We start from the raw sequence: 22,071 nt of genomic DNA on the forward strand, positions 1-22,071 counted from the left end.
CCCAGAAGTAGAGTCTGGATGGACTTTTGCATATTGAATTCATGTCTTAACATGTAATTGTAACAATCAAACCAAAGTGTTCTTTACAGTTGCTGCAACTTGCGGTTTTAAAAACAAGTCAAATATACATCCGTTATTAATAAGCAACCCATCCAGTATCTGCCTACCAAAGATCGTTGACGGGCAAAATATTGGATAGATAGATAAATAACGCGCGCAAATTGGCACTGGAAGCGTGGATACTTAAGTCTCTTAACTTTTCCGGCACATGTGCAATGCATGTCAGGTAAGAGATCGTTTGTGATTCGTAAGCGGGAAAGCGAGTTAATGCTTGCAAACAATGTTTTAGTTTATGAAATTTCATAAACAAGCTCCGGGGGTGGTCTCAGGTAGGGATGCCACCTGTCCCGTATTGTACTATATTTCTGGCAATCGTACTATATATTATAGAAAAGTAATAAAGTACAGAAATAACTACATTTCAATACTTAGAAATAGGTAGGTGAGAAAAAGAAAAGAGAGTTCGGTTGAAAAACTGACGTCTTATATTAGTGAGTCGCGCCGGTGACGGGAAAAAAACAAGGTCTTTAGAGAAATATACTATATTTTTGCAATGATTTTGTAAGAAATACTCATTTTCTTAAAAAAAAAAATTGGTGGCAACCCTAGTCCCGGGTTACGACCACCCGAAACGGTGGCGGTCCGACCCAGTCCCAGGGCTCCTTTTCGGCCATAAAACGACACGGCCGCTTTTACGACAACAACAACAGTACACGTTGACATTATAGTAGGCATTCTAAAACAATAACGTTACGGGGAGGGCCCGCGATAGGATTCTCTTTGATGTCATAAACGGCCCTTGCCGACTTAATATAACATTACGTGAATATACGATTCACTATCCGTGCCTCGGCTTCGTTTTATTAAGGCCGCTAACAAACTGTGCAAACATAGTCGTACGTACTGCGGACAGATTTATATTTAGTGCACGGCTCGTACGAAAATTGCTTAAGTTAACTAGAGGTGTTCTGCGAGGAATATGTGCATATCAAGCGACTTTATACGACGGAGTAGTCGCATCACGTTTTCTCCTAATGTCGATCAAAGCATATTGTGTGTTGACATATATCATAGGAGTACCAAACGAGCACGAAGTCATTATTCATAGATAGATAATCCAGATATTTCAGTGGCCACTGACGCCCACAGAAATATGTCAATCCCAGATAATAGTCGTACCTAAAGTTGGTTATAGATGCAAAAATGCTTTGCCACTATGCGTTACTACACCAGAACTAGAATAGGCTTAAAACTGTTGTTGTAAGGCTGTAATAGGTGTGGCAGTAGTGCTTGCCGGTGTCGAACCACAAAGGGTTCTACCACAACCTTCAACTTGGAAGGATTTTAGTACTTCTCTGAATAAGTACAATATATTTGCATTATTTGCATGCAACATCGAAGGCGCATGCCGGCTACCGTTCAGGTCATTTATGGCGGAGTATTTGTACATGTAATGCGGATATCAAACTAAATTGCGGGTATATAGGTATATTGACCATACAGCCATAAAGAATTAAGTACGCAAACTTTATAACATAATTATTTAACTCTGTAATATATGTACCATTTTATTATGTATATTGTATACTCCTATAAACACTGTCACGCCAATTTTCAATATTCCGAGCCCACTTACTTTATTAGGTATAAGACCAGTATTAGATACCTTATCTATCATAGTACCTCATTGGAAACTTAAACTGTGAAGTTTTTTGAATATATAGGATATATTAACTACCAACGCGTTTCAAGAATATTCGCTCATTATATATGTAATACTAAAGTAGTACATAAAATGTAATTTTATCTACAGGAAAGATCGTTTTCATTATATCTCCGGAGCGTTGTAAAGTGCGCGATTTAGTCTCGTTCGTGTGTCGTGCACATTTTCTTATGCATATCGTACGTATACAGCGTTTAACGTCAAAAGCGAAGGTGAAATCCTTAACAAGGCGCGCAATACTGACATTGCACAGGTATAAATAGCTCGCAGCGAGTCGAATGGAGACCGCGAATGTGCGCGGCCTATCAAGAAACACTCCGTACGGTTACGGGACAACGGGTCCGGTTTTACGGCCTTGTTACCGGCCGTCCAACGTTTTTACAGCGCGATTAAACAGCCCACTCCGCTCAACCTACGCACCCCGTAATTGGGGTAAATCTTTGCAACGCGAACCCACCCACAAATGTAGATACGAACACCGAAGCGATCCGACCGTGACGTGTGAACTTTCAGTGTACCTACTACCTAGTACCTACATACTGTATCGCGAAAACTTCAATTAATTTCCAACAATGAGCACCTATCCGTATAATTCGACGCATTCATTATTACACGGGGACGTTTGACTAATTATTATTTTCAGCAAAATGAATACCTTTTATTCCGAGTACTCGGCTGTGTGCTGGAAATGAAATAACATGAAAAGGCTTTATCTGCTTTGTGTCGGGAGCGCTATCAATTATTAAAATGCAAGTTTAACGAGTGCCCGACCACATTTCGTTCGCGAGCGGCCTCGCAGCGCATTATCGAAATCGGACCGCAATAATTACATTCGAGTTGAATGCGGCGTCCACTCCATCCATCTGTCCAAACGAACGCCTAAATAAAATATAGGTTCGCGATAAAATTTTATCAACGCCAAATTTATTATTCGGTCTCCCAAACACGTATAGGCTGTAATTAAACTTGTCCATGCGTTGTATTTTACGGTTTAATTTACAATTACAATTATTCAAACGTATCGGATTAAATTATAATTAGTATATCGAGTGGCGTGTATTTATCATTTTCTATTATGTTTTGATAAGGGCATTTCATTCATGGAAGTGGATTGAAAAGAAAATAAAGGGGCTCGGCGCGCTGACGGGGGTGGTAGGGTGTTGCATTTAATAGCAATGTCATAAACAGTTACTTCTGAATAATCCGAAACAAAGCTGTACATTGTTCTACAGTTTAACTGAGGATAAAGTATCTATTTGTTTGTCCCGTTGTGAGTAAAACATGACAGGTAATATGGTGGAAATAAAAGAAGAACAAGCGACGCTTGTCAGTGAATCGCACCGAGTTACTAGGCAATACATGAAGCGAGTCACAAACGAGAACTAATTTGGGCGACGGCTATATTTGCAAATCAAAAGATAAATCTCGATTCGGCCGGTAATGGTTCAATGAAGGCTTGCTCTGATTACAAAGAGTCGCACAGCGAGGAACACAGCAAACGAAGATTAATTCTCCGTCCCGAATGGGGCTATTTCGTTTGAAGTCCCAGTCCTACGATACCGATAGCGGACAAGTGGCGAGTCTGTGTGGCGCGCCTCGGCCGGCGCTCGTTTCAGAAAACCCGGACGTCGACCTTTGTGATAATACACCCCCGACTCTGATAATTTCGCCATCGGGCCAGAAAAAATAAAATATCCGCCCGAACCAAAAACCTTTCGCATGTTGTATTTTACGACAGATAACTCCGACACCGAGGTCAACATAAATAACGGCAACTTTATGGTCTTTAATCATTTATTTATGAAATGTAGGTAACCGTTGCGGGAATCATGACTGTTGCTTGTTACGCTCGCTTTATTCGCCAAATCTGATATTTATTGCACACTAGCATTGTAACATAGTTATTAACATGACAAGACAAAAGAATAAATAAAAAATAAGTTAATAAACGAAAACACGACTACATAAAAATGACGCACTAAGAAGTATGAAACAAGAAAATATCTTATATACAAAGTTCTCGTGTCACAATGTTAGTTACCGTACTCCTCCAAAACGGCTTCACCGATTTTCACCAAATTTTTATGCATATTCAATAGGTCTGAGAATCGGCTACTATCTATTTTTCATACCCCTAACTGATAAGGGTTGTTCACCCTTAAGATTTTTTTATTTATATGGGAACACGACTTTGCCGGGTCAGCTCGTTATTGTGTAACATTGTTTTCTGAAAACTATTCAGTATGTATAATGGAATAATTTTACAATTTACATATAAATTTTTATCTAGACAGTGTTATTCAAGGATATGTACAAAATAAAACTACTGCAAAATAAACTATGCTAAATATGTTATAAACTGTTACATCACTTACTACTGTTATAATGCATTGTAATGTAGTCAACGTTTATTAATAAAGTGTCGTATTTTAAATGCGCTAATTAAATTCTTTTAATTTGATACCCCACACGACATCTATAAAAAAACATTTTAATTCATAAATGTATGCCCTCTAGAGGGTACCATTGAAACATAATGTGACTTTACCAACCTTATAACCAGCGGACGACCAAGACTTAAAAACATAGGTATTACGTCATTATGATAAGTAATTAAAAAGTGACGTGACCTCAGAAATACATATTACATACATATCGGTCAAAATCATAATCCTCTTTTTATTTTAACTTCACCCTATTCCTGTTATAACAGAACACTTTTGGCAACTACTCTAAAGCTACCATGCAAACGATAAACATAATTTAAAAGAAAACGAAGCCTTTACTAATCCGCTTGTGAACAAAATCCATATGGCAACTGTTAAATTAACGACTCATCGACCGGCAAATGACTTTTATTTCTCAAAAGTGAAAAACAAAAAACGCGAACATCGGAGCCTATTGTGTCCTATCAGTGTCCCTGTCAAATGTCACGGCACCGTGTTTGATCTAGAGGAAACGTTAAACAATGTAAAAGCGTTCGCCTTTTCAAAGTGATTTCGTCTGAATTTTTTTTCGTGCAAAATGTATTTGCTTTGTTTTCACATGCGAACGCACGTCGCCCCGTCGGCTGATTACGCTCTCCGCTGTTACCGTCATTCATTTGCGTCTACACCGCCCCACTCAATCTCGTTTATTATGAACGTGCAGCGCGCGAGCCGCCCGCCTCTCTCGCATTTTACATTCGCTTGCCACATTTCGCTCCGTGAAATACTTTTTAACGTTGTTACGTAAGTTTTTTATGACACATTAACTTACTTGGCTATAGTAGTTTAATATTATTATTACCGAGTCGGACCTTTCTCCGCGTATTCGCGCACAATACCCGTTCCCAACCGACCCGGCGGTTGTACGCCTCGTTTGAAAGTTGCTTATGACCATTTCTGTCCCAGCACGAAGGGGTTCATTTGTGTCATTAATGAATAGCATTGTAAAGATACATTCCTACGAAGCGTTCCCCTCCATCGTTTCTAGGACGAATAATATTTCTTTTGAGCCGTCATTCACCGGCTGACGTTAAGTTGCATAAATAAATAACTAACTCGAACAGGAACCCTTTCCATACCTCTACACATGCTTGCGCTCTACCATAGTAAATTGGTTATTGATTTTTTATTGATGTTAAAGTCATAGATTCCTTTTAAGCATTTAGAGATATTTTTTTGAATAAGAAATGAATTATGCATAATTATTAACTGTTTTTTTTTAAATAGTACCCTTTGAAAAGAGTCCCATCTTATCATACCATAATTTAAACTCAAAACGCAACTACTCATAGTAAAAAAACCATACATTTCGATTAGAAGAAATACAATAAAATAGCACAACCAAAAACTGCACAATCCCATAACAATATGTTCGTACGTTAAAATTTCATCGCGACTAGAAAGAAGGGTGGTAGAGTTGCAGGCACTTCGCACCGCGCGCATCTATAGTTACTTTCGGCGTTGCCCACGTTGCGACGTCCCCCTGCATTTGGGGTACATTCATTACAAAAAGCGACACGTCAGTAGAACCCCCGGGTTTAATAATTCCACTCATTTGGGCCCCCGGCTCCCCGGGACGGGCCGCGAGCCGCCGAGACAATGCTCGCCCGCCTAACCGTATCAATCAACATCAAACGGACCCCGCTCTATCGTATCTTTTTATACGAATAGGGTTGACAATGCTAGGAGCATCTAACGGGGTTGTTAATTTAAATACAGTAAGTAGAGCAGACGATGAGAATCTGAATATTAAATGCGACGTGTGTTAGAAGATAACGGTGTTCTTACTTTTAAAATAAATAAGTAGGTGCAATTGAACAAATGAAATGGAAATAATAAATTTATTCAAACGGATTCTAACAATCTTTACACGTAAATCAAAATCAAGCGTCTGTGTGTTATTTCAAAACCCCTGCTATATACAAATATATTATCTGTCGTGATATCGACATAGCATGGGTCGTATGAATTATATATGAATAACATAACTAACTATATCTCTACATCCACCAAGGGTTGACTGGTAGAGAATGCCATCAGGCATTATGTTTGCCCTATTGTACATTTCTTTTTAGAGGTGATGCAATAAATTTTAAATAAATAAAAATAATAATAAACTATACCCATCATCTAGTTTATTATATAATCCTCTATAGACGACAAATAGACGTCGAATAGACATTAGACGAAGTACTCCTACTCGTATATTTGTTAAAATAAAAGTATCAAAATACACGTCTTTACCTATACATACACGGCATGCAGAGCAGCTGTCACAAACAATCCTTTTATCGTGCAAATCGTATAGCACGCAATTATACAGTACACATATGAATGTATCCGGCGGCTATCCTATCTCAAACATCCCATTGCTCTCACGTGTAATGGAACTGAATTGATACATTTCAATTTGGATTTCACTTCGAAGGGAATAAGCATTGGATTTATGTTATACAGGTGAGACACTACTATACGGAACTAATAGCTATTTAGTGGACAGTGCGGGCCATTGACTTGTGTAATCAAGCGCAAATACTAGAAGTATCCTGGAAATAATCACGAATATCTTAGTTATCTCTTCGGATAAACATCATAAAGGTATCCTTCACAAAACACTTTGAAAAAGAATAAAACATCACTATATTGCAAAGTAGGTATCTTAGTCCGAAGAAGTGACAACACTGACAACGCATCTCTGATCGCCTACAGGTAGATCCTCTATATGCATATATAGAGAAGTCTTCATGAGTCTATGAGCAGCGGTGGTTGAGTGCATGTTCAATACTCGTAAAAGTATTTCACACAACATACAAACCAAATTGGACAGATTATGATGAATGATTTTGAGGTTCGACGCTAGAGATACAAAAACAATAAAACCATAATTTTTTATAAAAAAATCGGTCTAGGCGGTTAATAAAAATATGGCAACCATACGAACATCTAGTACCTACTCTATAAATTTGTAGATTTCTTAGGATATTATTAATGGTTTCAATTTACAAGACACTTTACAAGAGCAATGTTGAATAGTTAATTGTATCAGGCGTTACTTTGCGGAAATCCATGCTATTAAGTTAAGATTAAAACTACTTCGCAACAATCCGCTACAAATATGTATGATGGTATATATTTTAAACCTATGCAAAAATTAAAAATATATACACCACCATACATACCACCACCAACACGTGTTTCGCTCCAAAACGGAGCATCATCAGGGTAAGTTGACTCTACGACGGTTAATCGCTAAGTTAACACTTAATTAATTAATAATAAATAATAAATAATTAATTAGGTTAATCACTTAGCGATTAACCGTCGTAGAGTCAACTTACCCTGATGATGCTCCGTTTTGGAGCGAAACACGTGTTGGTGGTGGTATGTATGGTGGTGTATATTTTTAATTTTTGCATCTGCATGCATCCTTTGAGGGAGGGAGGGTGGTACATACTGCATGGTTTAAAATATATACCATCATACATATTTGTAGCGGATTGTTGCGAAGTAGTTTTAATCTTAACTTAATAGCAATGTTGAACTTAAGTATTAATGCATTACGTCAATGCGATACATCCATTCCTCTGATCACAAGCGCGCTCTAAAATGTAAACAAAATGAATAAAATTGAAAATTCGGCTCGGAGATGACTAGAACCCTTTAAATACGCTCGTACGCGACGCACCCCCGTGTACGCCCGCGGGCCGGCCTGTTTATCCTGTCACAAACAACCGATCGCTTTGATGTCCTAATGCAACATTGGAATAATGCGTTTCGACAAGTATCGGCGGTGTGTAAGCGTACACAAAAAGGATAGTTGTTGTACATTGTTCATTCCCAATGTTTGGTGTATGGATTGAAAATGGAATCGCCCCAGGCTAATGGACCGTAATGTACCACCTTGTTACTTGGATGTTTGGGAAAGCCTAAGATAACCATGAGTTAACATAACCCAACGAATAATATTGGTAAGTTATTAGATACTGGTAAGTCTTCTTGCAAAGTTCATGTTGGATTAGCTTTTCAACCATGCTAGATTTACTTATTCACTGGCCAAAAACTAGTCGAATTCTCATAAGGAGGTTCTATTATAAAGTGAATAGCGACTTGTGTTTGACGGACAGACAACGGAGACTGAGTAATAGGGTTTCGTTTTTATCCATTGGGGACAGAACCCTAAAAAGGGTTTACATTTAAACGGAGTCTACATTTAAACGTGTCAAGACATTGCGATTTCCTCAGCGAGCGCATGCCGCGTTCGGCATAGGAAATTGATTTAATTTTTCAGATCGAAACATTGCTCACTATAAATGAAATTATTAACGCCTACACAAGTACGGCGCGTGCAAGCAGGTAGGCGGGGGACCGAGGCACTGCTCGCCAAACAAGCTTATTGTCAAGTGTCGCTGCCACGCCAACTCGCTGTGCCGTGTGTAACTATAGTTGCTAACGAAACGTTTTTGGGGAGGTTTTTGACATTGTCAGCGGTTGAAATTTGGTTCAACTGGCTATGTAATGTATGCTATGTAAGTTTTTGGTGTTCTGTGTGTAAAATTGCTTATCTTGTATGTAGTTGTAAAATGATTTAAAGTTACGGATATAATTAGTAATAGTAAAACATATTAGAATGAGAGTGTAAAGCATTTACTGCACGTTTGAAATCGCAACTTGATAGAGTAGACAAGGTACTAGTCGAAAAAAAAAATGAAATTAACTTCGACAGCTTGACGTCGAAATAAAAATAAATAAATTTCACGTTGTCATCAATCATTTACAAACTAAAATACTATTGATAGGTTTGCTACTATAATTAATTTATCATTTGTTCTAATGCATTACATTTTTCTCCCTGCACACATCCATTACTACTAAAACTCCATGTCTCTTAAACCTACTCACACTAGACTTTGTCTCTCTCTACAGCAATAAAAGCAAGCTAAAACATTTTCCCTCATTCAAATTGAAAGTCCTTTACTCTCAACACGTGTCCGCAAGTTGTAACGTTAAACTGAAGCGCAATTACTTGATGTGGTAATAAAATGCAAGGCGTTTTATCCTCCGCCATATTTTATAAAGAGTTGGCAAAACCCATGTGTCGTGAGCTGGCAAATTGTTCTCTAACCACATGTGCACTAATGAATACATGATGCTCATAGTTATTTTATTTTATGTTTCTCGTTGTCCGATCCGATACGATTTTATTATTGTTACTTATTTTTTGACATTTAATCCCAATTAAAGCATAGTTATTTTTCAAACATATATTTCTCCCACAACTAATACCTAGTTTTTTTTGATAACGACCTAAATTAGTCAACTATAAGATTTTTATTATTATTGTTTATCAAGGTTTCCTTCTAAACAGTACAAACAGTACAGATTATGACGAAAATAGTCTGAATAAATGATTTGCCGTTAGACCTAACCGTCCCACGCTTGTATCGTTATTTATTATTCAAGTGTCTTATTGTCAAATTTGACAACAAGTTCCTACATAAAAACGTCTGATAAAAAAAAAATCCAATATGCGTACAATTTCCCAAAAGCAAATAACCTAAATATAGGTATGTACTTACCGAATCCGGATCATGTGCATTTGGCGTGGACGGCTGTGCAGGCCTGGGTGGTGGTGGGTAGCCCTGGTGACAAACAAACATTTAAATAGATTACTAATATATCGTCACATCAAAAATGGGAGGCGAAAGTTCTGCACATCAAAAGGGCTTTTAAATCTAACTTAATGGCCGAAGAGCGATAGTATATTGCACTGAATCTACGACATTGAAATAAAACCATCCATGCGACAAGCACATGCGATAACTATATATATTTAAATCGTAGATGCACCCATCCAGGCAACCCTACTCTCCAGAGTGTCAACCCATTGAAATGAGAAAAAGAATTACGGTTTTTGAACCGATACTTAGTTGGCCATCCATATTATGGTCAATTATTTAGGAAGGAAACTTTATCTTTAGGATAATAGTTTAAACTAAATGAAAATTAAAATGTACGTACTAGCGAACGTTAGAATATACTAGGAATACAAATATATATCCAAAATTTTAATAATATATAGGTAAATATGGATCTAAAATATAAATATTATTCTTAAACCATCGTCAATTAATAAAACGACTAAATCGGTCCCTCTTGAATATTCTGAATTAGAGATAATATGGCATTGAAAATTTCCTTATATCATCATACCTATTACTTTAACCTCCGATTTAAGCAAAAATCGACATTTATATCGACTATGTAACCAACTAGCATCCCTAGAAAGCACAATACATGTCGCTCCCGAGTTACGTATCCAGCGGGCATCGTGCAATGTGGCGTTCCAATCAAATTTGTTCGTTTGATGTGACAGGTCATATGAAACCAAACGTCCGGAGAGCGGCACCGACACGGCTTTTTAACTTGTCATATCACTTGTACGAATTTATGGATTTAATTGCTTTTAACTATCTGTATTCGCAGTAAATCTGATATTTTATAATGGTGGAACTCTTTGTTGTTGGCTAGTAGCAATACTTTTGTTTGATGCTATATTTATGCCAGTTTGTAGCAATTTGATTTTTAGAGTAGATTTATTTCTTGTGAGAAATATATCTTCATAGTTAGTTTACATGAAAAATAATACGTACATTCTACTTTGAAACATAGATACTACATTAGTTTGTAGTTAGTACAAAATTAATTAAAAAAGTTTGCAGCGAAAGCCATATTCATATCTACACTTATTTCCCCTAACATCTCTACCTTTAATTCTAAAATCAAAATACCTCCCAACAGTCTCCTATATCTTAAACATTTCATATCCTAGAGTTTATGCGTCCAACACTAACACACAAGAACACGGCTCTAACAAAAAAAATAGACACGCATTAGTCCGGTGGCAACTGACAGTTTAAAACGTAAATTATTACGGCGTGCCAGTGCGCCCGTATCATCTGCGACCCTGAAACTCGCACCGAGCGGCTCGACCACGCAAGTGGGCGACTAATTGAAAGCGACGCCGGCGCCGGCGACGCTTTACTAAGCAATTCTTTTTGAGTCCGACTTAACAAGCCTTTTTATCCCCCTCGGGTACCTACTCCGCTGTCGTTCAGCGCTCGTTTGAGTAAATAATACTTTGCTAGTAGATGGACAAAGACAATTGTCTTGCTTGGTTATACTAGTGTCTAATTTCTAAACATAATGTAGGTATGTGTTTATTTAAACATATTTTAAGGTAATTTCTTTTGATATCCTTCTGTTGGTCACTGGAGTTGAAACTACGAGAGTCCTGGGACATACTCCACTACACTACTTCAAAGCCGATTTTAACAGCAAGATAGATAAATAACAAAGTGATGAAAAAAAATTACAAAATAAATAATTTACAGTATTTTTTGACAAACCGTCAAATTGTCTAGAATATAAATTCTATAAGTAGAATATGTATTGATGCACGTACTGCTTGTCTAAATATTGTATAAGAAAATATGTTTTTTTCTGTCACGGCCCGCGTCTGACACATTCAATGTCTGTACAATAAACGGGGCCTTATTTATTATTGTGCTTCAGTTTCCACGAATTCGTACAGCCACGTAAATTCAGTTATTTGCCCACCTATTCGCCGGGACTGTTTCGTTTACAAACTTTAGCAAAATGGAACGATAACGTTACGGTCCATCTGTAGGTGCGAGCGGATAGGGTCGTGTTGAATGAATATCAAATCATTTGACCCATAAAACGGTACATACTGTTTGATGAAGCACGAATACACACTTCGAATGGGAATAGTTTAGGTGTGAATGACGTCATATCTTTTGTGAGGTACTTACAACTACATACTGCAATGTGAAACAAAAACCTTTAAATGTCTCAATTGTATTATATATGCAACATGATTGGAAAAGTAATTTGGGTTGTGATTGAGTTATGTAATTTTACAAAGAAATAATATGAAATTAATTATTGGAAAACAAAAATTATTTCAGTAAAATGTTCCTTTACATTTAACCTCTAACTAAAACTAATATTTGCTACTACATTATACCAAATGTCTTCACCAAATTCAGACAGTAGAATCCAGACTACAAGAAAGATGTTTTTATATTTGTATTGTAATTGTAACTTTTAGTTATTTTGCTCTATACTGTCTCTACATTCGCAAAAGAGCGTAACAATGGTCAAAATTAAAAAAAATATTAATGTTATTATTACAAAATTATAAAAAATATTAATCCTACTCTACCAATTTATCTCTACATTGGGAAGTGACAACCCTGAGTCAATCAACCTCCGAGTATTAAGCGAGCGGAAATATGGAATGAGCATTTCATAATTAGTGCTTTTGTTTATAATTTCCAATAGCTCTGATGTCTCGTCTATATTTAACGAGTTAAAAATAAAAATATATTTTTACCTCAACCAAAAATCCGGTTATTGGTTTGAAAACATAATCTTACGTCCTTCCCACTCTTATTTAACGAACTAAAAACGAGCTAAGGATTTATTAATTTTGTTTTTATCCTGTAGTTATGTATTTGAAATGAAATTAATATTTTTCAAACCAGTTTAATATTACTTCACGTATAAACCTCTTTACAATTTCATTGCACGCTCTTCGAAAATGTTTAACAAGTGAAAATGTTGAGTTTATAGTTTTATAAAACTAGTTTTTCTATTTGTTTATTTGCTCGTTAAATCACGCTAGAAAAACTGGAGTCTTAAACAAACTCTGTATTTAAAAGCTTATAATTGCCCTTAAAAACTTGGTTTTATCTCGGTACAATGATGATATATATTTTCGTTGTAACATTAAGCATACTACAAAACATATTAATATGACATCTCTACATATATTATAACTATTAACTCTAGGTACATTACAAACTGCAAACGTACAGATAAATAAATTATTTATAATATTTTTTTAAATCCATAAATTCAACAATATTTTTGAAAAAGTAGTCTGTCTAATGCGACATTCTACATTTTATATCCGTCTCTTAATCCCCAGAGAGACAGCCCTCGGTCGACTGCATTGAGAAGTGCAACTTCTTCAAACGTATTTAGCGAGCGTGAATGCGGACGAACATTTTATAATTAGTGCCTTTGTTCATAATTCGCAACACTAGATTTTTTTTGAGATCCGCTTATGTTTTCAACCGCTTTAGGGCTGCGTAATGACACTTCTCAGAATTTTATTGTGGGCTAATTAATGTCGTATTATCTTATTGTATAAAATTTCTTCCTTTGGTTACCTGTTCTTTGGCTAACTTTAATAGGTCTGTGAAATTAAGTAATTTGTATTCTATGGTCACAGGAAATAATTGAACCCAGAATAAATTTAATTAAAACGAAAACGACTGGAAAATTCATCACACAAATAGGTACATACATGCATGCATTAAACAAATTATTATGAAAATTTTAAAATCAAAGTAATTATAATTTTATTTCATATCGATTTATATTATAAAATAAAATACTAAATAAAGATAATCTATATTTTCTATCGTTTGCATAATCAAAAACATATTGCACAAGGGAACTAATAACAATGAAACGAACAATACACAAACACACATATATTTTAACAAATTATCGCTAACTAAAAATGCAACACAAACACAAAGGCCGTAGCGAGTAGGGCTTATAATTTTCCGTCTCAAATTGGCGAGAGTGCATCATTTCGCCGTACTAGCAAAAGGGAGCGAGTGTCATAATTTCACGAGGCGCCCGACAGCGGTGCCGGGGCGCCTCCGCCCCAGAAAATGTGCGCTGCAGTCAGCGCTTTAGAGGCTTCTGCGGCCCCCACTGCCTGGATAGGGGGTTGACTGCCTTCCTAGTATATGTTGCTCCGTAGTTAACGGTTTACGAAGAACTGATTTTATAGATCGAACTTGTATGTGTGGATCTTAATACGTATGTTATAAATTCGGCTTATGTAGTGTGCTCGGAGCACCTCATTTAACTTTGGACCGGCCAGAGATTAATTATAATGAGTTGGCAGCGAGGTGCCAAGGAAAAATTAAGACTCAATTGTTCGATATTTTTTTGACTTAATGACTGAACAATTTGAACATTTATCTACCTTTAGACAACCAATATTTACCTTACCATGAGGTTAGTGTAGGTAACCTACTTAGTATTCTATTATTTGATCGCTATTGTTTAAACTAAATATTAATATACATATAGGTAGGTACATATCTACCTACTTAAACAACCGTCAACGTAATGCATTCATCCAAACAGTAACGTCTTAGTTACTGAGGACGTTTTGTCCCTTTCCATAATAATATTCCGAATTTTAAGAGCGAACAAGACGAATCATACAATAAGCTGAGCGACTCAAAGAGTTGGTATTAAGCGTTTATGAATGAGGTGAATAGAGTTTACTGTATAATAAATAAGCTACGCGAAGCTAGTCCGTGAGACAACCCCTAAAGTTCGCAGAATTCGAAGCATTTTGCAGTTTGTTATGAGAGAACGTAGAGTGCCGGCGCGCTCCGGCGATAACTTGCTCTTTATGTACAGAGAAAAACATGGACACGGCATAAAGTCGCTTCTTAGTTGCAGCCGAGCTTCCGAGAACTACTTCAAGTGAATGACGAGATTAAACTAGAAAAAGTTGTGTAATAAAGCGGCGATCGTAGCTATTCAAATGAACTTCTGATAAAAGCTATGCATTAATTCTATTTGTAGTCGTGGAATTGATTTCATCGTATAAAAAACCTTAAAGGAAAAGTTAGACGAACTTAAAACCTCCTTTTTGAAGTGTTTCAAAAACATGAAAGATCGACCCAATTGCAACAATCAAAAATCGTACAAAAGGCACGAGTGCATCAATATGTCATGTGGAATCCCTAAAGGAAAAAATCCAAAAGGCGCACTTCAGAAAAGTCAAGCAATTAATCGCACAGCCTTTGACAAATATATTTCCTTGACAATAAAATATACGGAGTTTTTACTGGCGGTGCCGGGCGTCGGGCTTGCAAACGGGTAGAACTGTCGCGCACAACAGGCGCTCCCACCGTGGGGGAATATTAAACGGACCGTACCCCGACAGACAGACGATTATGTCTTGTCGTATTGTTTCCCTCGATATCTAGAACGACGGCTCCGGCTGCGAAATTATCTTTTAATATTGCCCACGTCTAAGCCTGGCAGTTATTCGTTATCAACGACGAACGTGTTTACGACCAACGCTATAATTCTTCACGAGTAAAGCACGTTGTATTTTTATGCAAATTGATTTATTGAGAAACGGCCGCGGGACATGCCTACGTAGTGTAACGTAATTAATGTTGCTTCAGTAGTAGAGTCCGGTAAAATATAATTAGTGATTCCTCATTACCGCGCGGCATGGCCCCTCTGGACGTTCGTGCGTCTGCCGGCTTATGGTTATTAATAACGCCGGCCGCTCGCGCCCCCTTGCGCCCCCACGCTCGCCCGCGCTGCCGCACGTCTGACATTTTAATTCCGAAGCCGAGGCTATACGTCCAGTACGTGCCTCCGCTATCGACAAATAATTTTATCGACACACCCACTTCTCTATTTTCTATACGATACGATGTTGCTTTCGTACGTGATAAATAATCTAATATTTCATACGCAAATGAATACGTACACACGACGGGAGATCGTATATACGTTTACCACAAAATATATTGGAAGTCCAATGTTTTTTCCATAAGGAAAGAAAAGAAATAACTCGTAGCGATTTGTGGACGGTTGTTTCGAAGTGTATAATTACGTCGAGCGAGTTGGTGAACATCACTAGCTACGAATGCTACAATGGCGGTCGGGCGAGCGCAGGTCGAGCGCAACATGGCTGCCTAGTAGGCGGTTCGTGTGACAGGGACGAGGCGAGCGCCGGCTGTGGCCGTCCCGCTCGCACTCGCACGCAACGCTCGCATCGATCTCCACTCGCCGTACTCGCCCCCAGCACCAGAAAGGCGGAACTAACAAAATTACAAAGCGCTTTCGAGCCGCTAATCATAAAATAAGATACGACGTTTCATTTCGACCGTACGACTCTCGAGCGATCACGATGCTGGAATGGCCCTTGACTCTCAAAATTCTCTACTGGCATCGTAGAGTATTAACCACGCGTCGCTTGTCGAGTTTTGTGAGACCGCAGATAAAGTTCGAATTCACGTCGTCTCCGTGGACTGTCGATTTGATATTAAACTCTTCCAGATACTCGGTAAGATTAGTAGGTCATTGCTCCGTCGACTAACAACAATGGGATGGGAACTTTTAAAGATGTTTACTCAGTGAGCGAAATAAAATTTAATTTTCAAAGCGGTTGGGATTAGTAGGTGGAGAGGAATTTTTAATTAGATGCATTCAAAGTCTGTTTCCGAACAAGAATTCCATATACAGTGGTGGAATAAAAGGCGAAGGCTTCGAGTTTTAGATGCGAGTATTGTCGGTGATTTTAACGTCGGTATAAATTGCGTTGGGGATTCCTGGAGGCGTCTAGTTCGAGGCCGCGTGTATTTAAGTACTACAGGCAGAAGATTCCCCTCTCGGCGGGTTGAAGCGTTCTGCTCCGCCGGCTACGTGATATCTGACTGACGTTTAATTTTTGCACCCCGCGAAGGCGGACGGAACACACAACACAACGTGTTTCTCTACGTGTATTGTGTGACGAGTGGAAATAGCTATGTTTATCGTACGCCAATTTCATTCAACGGTATAAATCGCGATACACTATTGTGGTGAATGATGTATTTGCATTAGGACATAAATCAATACACAGCGTGACAGGATTATAATATAAAACGATTGAAAACCTGCGGACGGTGTGGTTTTTGTGCGGCTGAAGTGCCATACGTAATCAGCACGAAACATGCGAAATGATAGGCGTGCAAATGATTCATATCGTTTACGACCGATGAGTATGCACTAACCATATTTCGTTGTGCGAATAAATAATGTTAGATTCGTATTTGTGAATCATTATTTTGTGATTTTCAGTAGATAACACAATCTTATCAAAGTATTATTACATCACATACATACACATCACAACGAAATGTGCGCGTGAGCACCGTATCACTAGTGTTGCAGAAACCGAAAATGAACGAAAGGCTACTTACTCTTCTCACAGATTTCTAAATCCGAAAACTTTTCTATTCAGTTTCCGTTCATAAACACATTGCTGGACCAAGTAAAACAGAATAGCGGACATTTCAAGTCTTCGCAAACTAAACAAAATAATGTCAAGGTAAAATGCACCCAAATCCCAGCCATCCGTCAAGTAAAGCTAGCCACGTGCGGGCCGTACATAACACACGGTGAGCAGGCGCGCGGAAGTATGCAAATATGTAGTTCCGGGGAACAGGGCGCACCGAAACATTTAGGCGTTACGGGGTAGGTTACGCGTGATCTAACCACATTTATAGGAAAGACTACACATACAAACGCACCAGGGCTAAAGGTAATGTCGAATTTTTAACGTTATGGCAAAGGACAACCGTTAAGGTCTTGAAAATAATGTGATATTTTTTCTTGATACTTTATTCATCGCTGAAGTCGGGTCTGCTTTGGTAGTGCATAGTGCAGATATAACTAGCTCGATGTTCTGCTTGATTGAGGCATTAAACTTTTGCTGGTAACTTACTACTTATTTTATGTCATGCTTAAAACATATCCCAATAAACAATTACCTTACCCGTTATTTATTGAAAAAGAATAACTATAATGCATGAATCTAATTGCTTTTTTGGAAGGATTGCTACCAGTATTGTTTATTATATATACTGTTTCGAATATATATTTGTTTTTTGTATAATTTATAGACTGATCAAATACAACATCTGAACAATAGATAGTAACTGAATATAATATAAAGGGAAATATATATAGTTAAACTGGCTACTACACGACATTTGATACGTAACCGTTTTGATGTCGCTGGATTATTTCACCAATTTTCGTATTGCAAAGGACTCCATAAAATAGAAGACCACGTTCCGCAGCTACTAAACGGACAACACGAACCACAATATTATATTACCCGAAACGATGATACCTCAATAGATATAGGTGAAAAACAAGAAGCTCTCAATAATAACCCAAGTGTTTATTATGTCCTCAAAAGGCAGCGACCACGTGCGAGCCGAGGTGTGCATACTGACAGAAATATGCTAATCGTGCGAGGAACGGAGCGTGCCAAAACACTCAGCTCACGTTCCACGGCGGATGCCGATCAATGGAGTGTAATGATCCTATCTTGTCGATACACAAGTGTGTATATATGATGTTGTGGGCTATTTTTGCCAATGCTCCTTTCATAACTCAAATTCGATCCAAAGTTATTAATGAGCATTTCCAAATTTAGAACTAATATTAAACGTCTCACGTCCCAGTTATTGAAGCGAATTTCAACAACATTACCTTTGATTCTAAGACTTCGATTTACTTAGAGTACGTTTGGTTCGGGAGGGACGCAAATTATGATGAAACCTCATGCAGAATGTTTCTGTATAAATTGTAGATCTTGTGACAATGTATTAAATATATACAAGTCCATTCACGAATTTACCTCGTTAAATATGTGTTGGCTCTTGACTAATGCCCGTTAGTCAAGATCATCTCAAGTAATATTTGCTCTCAAATGTTCAAAATTGGACAATTATTGCCTAGAAAAACTCTGGTAGGCAAAGTTCATTATTACTAACGGACACAAAGACTTACAGTATGCAAATAGTAAGATAATTTCAGCAAGAAAATAACCCCTATTACAACAAATACCTGGCCTCTATAAATGCCCTTAATACCTCCGAAGGCAATGACCACTCGCGAGTCCTGCATACTGACAGAAGTATGCTAATAGCTCGAGGAGCGAGGCATGCCAAAACGCAACGCACGCGTTATACGGCGGATAACAGAAAAACAAAACTGCGAAATACCTTTTGTCAATCACATTACAAATCGATCGCGTGGAATATATTCCTTTAAAAGACTTCAAGACAAAGATACCAAAGTAGGTACTAGTATTTGGTGATTAATGTACGAGAAATTAAAACTAACAAAACATTGTAAATCCATTTAAACGTAGTCTTCATAGTCACAAAAAAACTCCGTACTAAACTATTCAGTTTTATATTTTTCATCAAAAAATATAAAAATATATTCACAGTACGAGCAACGTTCAAAACTTTAAACAAACATTCCACAGCGCGACAGTATCCAAACGAGGACCGAAATCTCATAATCTGGCACTACACAACAACAACAGACCGACCATACTTTGCTTTACGCAGCGAGCAGTAATTTTTTATGACGTCTTCTGTTGTTCAAAAGGACTGAACTCGCAACAACAAATGTCCGATGATTTAACAAAGTCAAGTGCACAACAAAAGATTGTCGAGGCAAGTTATTTCATGCTGCCGATGCAGAATACAGTGCGACGGCGCTCGCGAATTTCGCCTTTGATGCTGTTGTAATCTACGCTTTAAATAACTTGCGAGGAGAATAAAATTTTATCCCGCACTTAGTTTCATTCTTCTCGTCGTAACAGTGAAATGTAAAAGGTTATAGTGTTTACCGTTGTTGTCTGATGTTTGAGCACATTGTGTACTGATTTAAAGTTATTTTCCGCAACTTAAATGTCTGGTAGTTTTTTAGTCTTATTTGGTTAACTATAATGAAATTAAAGTCGGACCCATTTATAACCAAATTCAAAAACGAAAGTTTAGAATTTAGACAAGAATGCTTTGTTACCCCGAAGACAAAGCTGGGAACACTTTGGTGTCAGTTATTATTTTTTCCAGACCTCAAAGGTATATGAAGTCTTAACCAACATCTGAGAATACCTGTGCGTGACATTGCGGACAGTGGTGGGATGATGACGATGATGATCATGATGTTTATGATGTTTTTTTTTTCAACTAGAAACCTTGTAATACAATTCGAAGTTTGGATGGAAGGATTCAGTTTTAAGAATCAATGAATATAAAATTAATTCTACAATGAGGGGCTTGATGATCTTATAACAAACATTGGACTGATTAAAAACTTCAACAAAAGTATCTCATTAGCAATACACACTGGTAAAGTAACATATGGAATTATCTCTACATCAACAATGCGTTTTAGGAGAAAAGCAACAAATATTACAAATAAGACAGAGTGCCGCAGGTAAAGTAAATGCACTGAGATTTTTGGATTCGATTCCTGGTGGGATAAAAGCTTGTGTTATAAACAAATGTTTATCTTCAATCTGGATTTACATCCACTTGTAAGTTAAGGGACCCTTAGTAACACAAGGTACCATACAACATACAAAAACAAGACGAAAAATTGCTTTAACGTTATCTTCATTTGTAGCAGCTACGAATAAAAGAAAAATCTCCGACAACAAAAACAAGTCCATATCCTTTTGAGCGGGAACTTTTATAAGGCATAAAAGAGCGGAAAAAACAAGAAACAAACTTTCAGAAAGTAAAAGTCGCCCATTAGGATGGGTATGACCATAGACGGTTTATTGAAATAGTTATGGTTGGGGTGGGTAATTTTTAAAAATTGCTAAAAACGAGGGTTCCGTACATTCGGTAGCGGCTTAATGGGCAGCGATAACAGTAAAGTTCATAGCCAAAGTTCTCTCGTAGCCCGAGTTCCGTGGATTACTCCTACTATCCATATAAAGCGCGTGCAATTTTTGTTACGGCAATACAGATTACCATATATTTTCGTCAGTGTAAGATAACACCGAGGCGTATTTATAGATAGAAATCGTATTTTTATGTATATTGAGTTCACAGGGTATTTTAGAATAGAAAAATATGTACATTTTGTATAATACGTAATATGTATCTTTATATAATTAGGTACATAATATATATGTGCTAAAGCTACACTTCTGAAGAATATACACACTTATATTATGTTCATCTTTAGAGCAAAATAAAAATTTATGACCTAGAAATTATGATAGGTACATAATTATAACTTTGCGCGTTTTTCGCAGTAATATGTCTTGTCTTTAACTTTATGTATTAACAAAGAGTAAGAAAGCTTTATATAATTATTTGTATTGTTGTATCTACGACCATCACTCAAAATTTTTGCATTTATAGCCTAATCTGTCTGAGACAAGATTCGGGCTACAGCAATCATTTTAATGTAGGTAGCTGAGAGAACTTTAGACTCTAGAGTACAATTTGAATTGCTATTTTAGTATTAAATTTGACGTTTACACTGTAGTAGTCAGTAGAAGTACTTTTACGAATTACGGTTGAATAATAGGTGTATATTGTATAATAGTTCAATAGACAAAGATATTGATTGATCTTTAAAAAAATATACGACAACAAAATCAAAAACCAGTTTTGCAAATTTCTGTGATTTTTGTGTCTGTTCATACGGCTTTATCTTGGAACCTGCTAAATGACATTAGGCGGGTCTTCCGCCGGAAGATTGGCACACACGTAATACATGGTATTTTTTACAGTTTACGCTGACTATAAAGTACTATCGCAGGTGAAGGTATTGAAGGTGGTAGAACCCTTTGTGGTTCGACTCCGGCGGCACCACCGCCACACCTATTTCTACCTAATAACAGCAGTGTTAGGCGCTGCTGTGTTCCGGTTTGAAGGGTGTGGTAAGGGAGACGGACTTTTCCGAGGCATTCCAGCTTGGTCCTCGGAAGTGGCGGCGCATGGCCGGCCTCAGGTAGGAATATCTAATCCTATCTGGGGTTGATTATAGATGTCCATGGGTTGCAGTAACCGCTTACCATCAGGTGGACTGCATGCTCGTCTGCTACTCATATATTATAAAAAAAAACTA

At 37.4% G+C, this 22,071-nt stretch overlaps 1 protein-coding gene across 6 annotated transcripts in view; it reads right to left on the bottom strand.

Annotated features, from left to right (window-relative positions):
• osa (trithorax group protein osa) overlaps positions 1–22,071 on the bottom strand; it is a 127,407-nt gene that overhangs the window by 66,072 nt on the left and 39,264 nt on the right. For all 6 annotated transcript variants that reach the window (XM_073077176.1, XM_073077175.1, XM_073077174.1 and 3 more), the window contains one exon: positions 9,846–9,908. In XM_073077176.1, the coding sequence (XP_072933277.1) occupies positions 9,846–9,908 (63 nt within the window). The remainder of the gene's footprint in view (positions 1–9,845; positions 9,909–22,071) is intronic.

This window comes from Epargyreus clarus, unplaced genomic scaffold (assembly GCF_041222505.1).
Source record: "Epargyreus clarus isolate Ecla_fem2 unplaced genomic scaffold, WU_Ecla_fem_2.2 ptg000010l, whole genome shotgun sequence".
Taxonomy (NCBI): Eukaryota; Metazoa; Arthropoda; class Insecta; order Lepidoptera; family Hesperiidae; genus Epargyreus; species Epargyreus clarus.